The sequence below is a fragment of the Salvelinus namaycush genome, chromosome 29, assembly GCF_016432855.1.
Source record: "Salvelinus namaycush isolate Seneca chromosome 29, SaNama_1.0, whole genome shotgun sequence".
In the NCBI taxonomy this organism is placed as follows: Eukaryota; Metazoa; Chordata; class Actinopteri; order Salmoniformes; family Salmonidae; genus Salvelinus; species Salvelinus namaycush.
The window spans coordinates 19357133-19363290 of NC_052335.1; the positions used below are offsets into that span (position 1 = coordinate 19357133).

The window sequence follows — 6158 nt, forward strand, 5'->3', positions numbered from 1 at the left end:
AACCATCTCAATTGGGTTGAGGTTGGGTGATTGAGGAGGCCAGTCATCTGATGCAGCACTTCATCACTCTCCTTGTTCAAATAGTGAGCTCATCCGTGGTGGTCGGCTAACCCTCAACCTTCTGGCCTGTAGCCCTGCATGGCATCGACTGTGCCACAAAGGCATGCTTAAGTGGTAAAGTCAATATCCACGTTTATAAACACAGGGTCGCTACAGTTATTGTTATTTGTGGTCTTAAACATTATTTTGAGTGAGTGAATTCAATGAGAGGCTGTGCAAATTTTTTTACAGTACGGGGGGTAGATATTCGTCACTACATACCTTCAAAATGTACCAATCACTGTGCACCAATAAGCCAAGCATTAACCAAAGAGATTCATAGTATCATTTAAAATGTACTAATTTCCACTGACTCTTTGCTGTTTGCCAATTATGATGAACAAGAACATGCAACATTTCTTTCTCTCCTTTATTAGAGATTTTTTGTAAAAATGCAATTTGACCTACAGATACATTCACTTGTCACAGTATATGTGTTGCTCGTCTTTTTAAGTGCCAGACAGTTCCAAACCGTTTAAGGTCTTATGAATATACTTTTTTTCTGAAATCATGTAGATGTTGTCTTGGAACTTTTTAGTGGAGTCATATTCTTTCTATACATAAAAAAAGAGAAAACAATAACTGAAGCCCAGAAAAAAGTATTCAAGGCTCAAAATAAAGTTGCCTAGTTAAAAAAAAGAATTTAACAAGAGAAACAGCACTAGCATACATGCACAACATTTGTCAATAAGCTTCCAAGACTTTGAAGGAGGAGAATGGCTTGACAAAGTGGTAGTCGAGGTTCCCACAGTGGGGGCACTGCTGCACGTTGCTGTACTCTGAGAAGTACTGCATCCCCACCCTGACATCTATGACCGGCTTACCACAGTGCTTGCAGTTCAGACGGGCCTAAGGGCACAAAGAGAGGAAATGGCTATGGATCTGCAGTAGTTGACTTTGCCATCCATAATGTCAATGAGACTAATTGATAGCAAGAGATCTAGCCACAACACAACCTGCATTTTGATCTGACTATGGCCCATGAAGTTACTTTATGGCAGCCTGCCATGTCCGAATGACGACCCTTGACCATGCTGATACTGACCCAAAGATGAATTTCAAACTCCTCATGAGAAGAAAACAATGTGAGGAATACTAAGTAGCCTACTCACCTGACAACATGGCGTCGCAGCCAGTATATCGTAGGTGTACATTGTCCCTAACTGGTGCCAGCTCCCATCCCACCTGGACTTGCACTTGATACATACAATTTTGTGGACTCCCTCCAGACAGTCGACACAGATTGCATACAGGTGCATCAGCCTCCCTTCACAAGAGAAACAATAGTGTTATTTAATAGAATCTACAATAAGCCCTACAGCGTGAAAAATACATGCCTGAAGATCAAAGCAACATCATCCTTCCACTGTTTTAATTCATATCCATGTGGTGAATAGCTACCAAGCTGCTCGTGGAAAACTGGATAGATTGACTTGATTGATATGTATGATATGCTTGATCACATTCATGTGGCATAATCATTTAATTTACTTCTCAATTAAAGTAATTAATTGTATTGTGACAAGTTTATTATGGTGTGTTCTCATCTTAAATATATGCAAGAGATAACACCCTATATGCAGACCAGAATAACAAATTATGAAAATTGTCTGTCCCACCATACATCTTTTGAAGTCCAAATAATTTGCTTGCAGTCACATACTGTAGCTCCTGAGACCTTATCAGCTGTCAACAGTAAGCTTGAACTTTTCACTGTACACATTTTTTCTACCTCAGCAGGAAGCTCGGAACCAAGCCAATCATTTTCAATGTTGTAATTACAGGTTTCCTGAGACTGTTTGTGGGAAAATATGTCCACAGAATATCAAACAAGAATGATGCCATTTTCCGTTCGCAATATTTGAGTTTGTAGCCTATCACAACATACTTATGAGGCATGTGCAATGTTTTGGCTGTCTGCTGATTCTGATAGCCTAAGTGTTTCAAATTCAGTTCCTCAGAGACAGACATTGTTCCGCAGGCCTACCTTGCAGGTGGCACGGCACATCGTACTCGATCTCATCATGTCTAGCGGGGCTCAGGAACAGGGTCCCGTCCACCAGGGGGAACTGTTCAAAGACAGGCAGGGTGCGGTGGCACAGGGCACAGTTGACCATGTTCCTGTGGCTGGCGCTCAGAGCCGACAGGATGTACCTCCTCAGGTCCTCTCCCTGGCCCGCCTGGGCATCATCCTCCATACGTACGTGGTAGGTGTTCAGCTTGTGTCTGGGAATGTGGGTCAGCAGCTCTGTGAGGTCCAGCCTTCGCAGGAACTGCACTGGGTTGTCCCCCAGGGTGAGTCTGGGCAGAGGCAAGATGGTGTGATCCAGGTGGCCTCCGCGACCCAGCATGCCGCTTGACAGCATGTGCTTCCGGTGACTATCCATGTGCACTGCATTCTTCAGGAACTCCCCCAGGTGCCGGGAGTTGCGGGGCCCTGCGAAGGCGGGCGGGGAGAAGAAGGAGAAGCCTAACGGAGGGGACTGGCCTGGGGACTCAGAGGGTGAGCGGGGCCCCAGGCTGCTTGCACAGAACAGCCCTACGTGTCCCCTCTCTTGAGAGTTCTGCCGATCCACTGACTGTCGGCGAGGCAGCTCCTGACTTGCTCTGTGAGCCAGCTTACTGCCCCCATGTAACTTGCCCCTCTTAGGGTCATCAGGCAGATCCAACCCGCCTCCACATGCACCCCCTCCAGCTCCAGTTGAGCTGCTCAACTTCCCCAGGCTCTTCTCCAGAGGGATCTTCTTCTTTACATCTGTCATGCGCTTCACCTGGTACCAGTTTGTGTCTTTCTTAAGGTGGCCCTGGCCGCAGCGGCAGGAGCAGAAGCGGAAGGCCAGGTCGTATCCCTTCTTAGTCCACATGTTCTGCCGGCACTGCTTCTCGTTCCAGCTTCGGGCCCTTCCAATGCAGTTGAACTGGACCAGGATGCTGCTCTCCCACTCATAGAAGCACTGCAAGTGCATCCAGTTGCCATAGGGGCAGCTATCACTGTTGCACACTACACGTTGATAGTCATCCTTCTCAAGGTCAATGTCTCTGGCCAGACTGCACACAAGAGGGGTAGCACAGGGGGCCTCTGCTGGACACAAAACAAAAGAGTTACTATATCACTCATAACTATATTATAACATCTTCATACAACGTATGACTTGAAAATAAAAACAAACATGAGTTTTGAGGCACAAAATTCACTTTGGACATATCACAGAACAACAAAACGATATTAAACATAATAGATTCATTTCATTCATGCTGTAAAGACTAACTCCTGTGAATGCAATGTTGACAATATTCCATGCTGTTAGTGAACGATTCAGGACTGAAACATCAATGCAGAGCCTGTCTGGAACTTATCATTAAACAGTAATGGACTGTGTGAACATTCAAAAATAAGAAGAATGTTAATGGAATCTGTGTTATCTTGCAACATAAGAGCCATCATCACTGAGCATGGATCACTGAGAAAGGCCGTCTGAATACACATCAGACAGGGAAACCCATCAGTACAGCCAAGTGAGTGGGGAAGTAGTCCAACGAATAGATTTAATGAAAATGTGGCCTTCAACGATTCAGGGGAGACCTTTAATGAAGTAATTAAAGTAGCACTACACTCATAGAAAAAAGGGTTCCAAAAGGGTTCTTTGGCTGTCCCCATAGGGGAACCGTTTTTGGTTCCAGGTGTAACCGGTGTGAAATGGCTAGCTGGTTAGCAGGGTGCTCGCTAATAGCGTTTCAATCTGTGACGTCACTCGCTCTGAGACTTGAAGTAATGGTTTCCCTTGCTCTGCGGCTTTTGTGGAGCGATAGGTAACTGTTGTCGATATGTGCAGAGGGTCCCTGGTTAGAGCCCAGGTAGGGGCGAGGAGAGGGACGGAAGTAGCACTGTTACACAGGTACAACCCTTTCGGGTTCCATGTAGAACCCACTGTGGAAATGGCTCTACTTTGAACCCAAAACGGTTCTACATGTAACCAAAAGGGTTATAGCTGGAACCAAAAAGGGTTATTCAGGTTCTAGATCAGCCTGGTCTCATAGACTAGACATCACATAGTAAATGTAAATCCAGTACAGTAAAATTTGTACAATATGTTACGTTTGGTATGGGTACATGAGACAGAAGGTTACTTAAGGCAAAAATGAAAGTAGGTTGGCTCGTCGCGGGTGGACGTATAATGCGAGGATGGGTAGACGTATAATGCGAACATCTACCAACCCAAATGCTGCATGTTCGAATCTAATCACGGACAACTTTAGCAACTACTCACTACTTTTTAGCTACTTTGCAACTACATAGCATGTCAACTAACCCTTCCCCTAACCCTTTCAACTAACTCATAACCTTAACCCCTAGCTAACGTTAGACACATAGCCACCGTTAGCCAAAAACAATTGGAATTCGTCAAATATTATACATTTAGCAAATTTGTTACATATTGTACGAATTTCAATTTGTAACATATCATACAAAATGGATGATAGACATCCACAAATGAATACATACTATACGAAACATATCATACTAAGACAAATGTAAATCCGGGACACTCCAATTAGTATGATTTGTGAATGTCCGTCAACCACTTCAAATTATGTTATGAATTACAATTCGTATATATTACGAATTGCAATTTGTTCAATGTTATGAATTTGCGAGGTGTATAATATGTTACAAATTCCAATTTGCTGTGGCTAATGTTAGCTAGGTGGCTAAATGGATAACGTTAACGTTAGCTAGGGGTTAAGGTTAGGGGACGGGTTAGCTAACATGATAAGTAGCTAAAAAGTAGTAAGTAGTTGCACAGCTAATTAGCTCAAATGCTAAAGTTGCCATGATGAGATTTGAACACGTAACCTTTGGGTTGTTAGACGTTGGGGTTAGCTAACATGCTAAGCAGTTGCAAAGTTGCTAATTAGTTAAAATAGTCTGTGATGAGATTCGAACACGCAACCTTTGAGTTGCTACATGTTCGCGTTATAGGCTCACCCATCCACCCCGATCAATCACTTTACTTTCGTTTACCGCCTAAAACAACATTCGGTCTTATGTAGGGCGGTTACCAAAGGTAACTTAACATACTCATTGACGTATACCGGATATACGTTTATTATGTTACTCTAGTCTAAGAGACCAGGCTGAATATGTGCATCGTGATATGGCAGTGCATGGAGCTCCATGTCAACGCATCATTAAATTACAAATGCATAATGCTAGTTGCCAATAAAGCAATAACACGTGAGTTAGGTACAGTCGATGACAACAATGATATGTGAAGCAACGTAAGCTTATGTCGTCTCGTGCGTATGCAATAAAATCCATTGCAATAACTTGTCACGCATGTTTTGACACAATTTCACACTTACCACTTGTATGCTCGTGTAACCGTGCAGCTGTAGCCCCCAATAAGGTTGTTACCCCTGGTGCTCCCACTGTTGCGGCAGCACTGGCTCCATTTTCTTGCTCATCTCCACTACTATTAGTGCGTTTATTTCTCTTCCCCTTGTTGCTTTTCTGGTTGGGCATTTTACTGATCCTGATATGAATAATTTCAAACTATAAACGACTGTCTGACATTTCTGCGGGTTCCATTTGAATCCCACTTCAAATGCACTGATTCTCTCTTCTTGATTGCAGGTGGTACTGTTTTTGCAGCTATATCACCATCTAGATTTCTGCAGTTGTGACAGTAAAGGTAACCTACGAAGAAGGCGTGTCCGTTTCTTGTTTTGATTCCTGCTTTGAATGTAGATCGGTCAGGCGCTGTTCTGTTTTCCTCCTGCCTCCATGACGAAACATGGCCCCGCCCCCCGACCCATTGCTGTAAGTTATTATTAGATCTAGCAAGGGAGTCCCAAGTAAAGGGGCCTGGTAGGAAGGGGAATCCACGGTAATACCTCAGGATCAAGTCAATGCTTTATCTGGTTTATCTGAGGCTACAGTTGCAGTCATAATCTTCTATGGCTTTGCCAACAATAGATTGATTGAGTGCAGACTTAGTCTGCAGTTGCATGGTCTCCTATCCTTTTCATGAATACAAATGTTCTTCAATAATACAGTA

General features: G+C 43.7%; 1 protein-coding gene across 1 annotated transcript; it reads right to left on the minus strand.

Moving 5' to 3' along the window:
• Nucleotides 1-455: 455 nt before the first annotated feature.
• LOC120024548 (headcase protein homolog) lies at nt 456-5788 on the minus strand. Its single transcript, XM_038968832.1, has 4 exons — nt 5464-5788; nt 2087-3178; nt 1212-1366; nt 456-948 (listed from the first exon to the last, which is right to left on the minus strand). Exons 1-4 carry the CDS (start codon nt 5621-5623, stop codon nt 784-786), a joined length of 1572 nt encoding a protein of 523 aa, XP_038824760.1. The 5' UTR covers nt 5624-5788; the 3' UTR covers nt 456-783.
• Between the last annotated feature and the right edge of the window lie 370 nt (nt 5789-6158).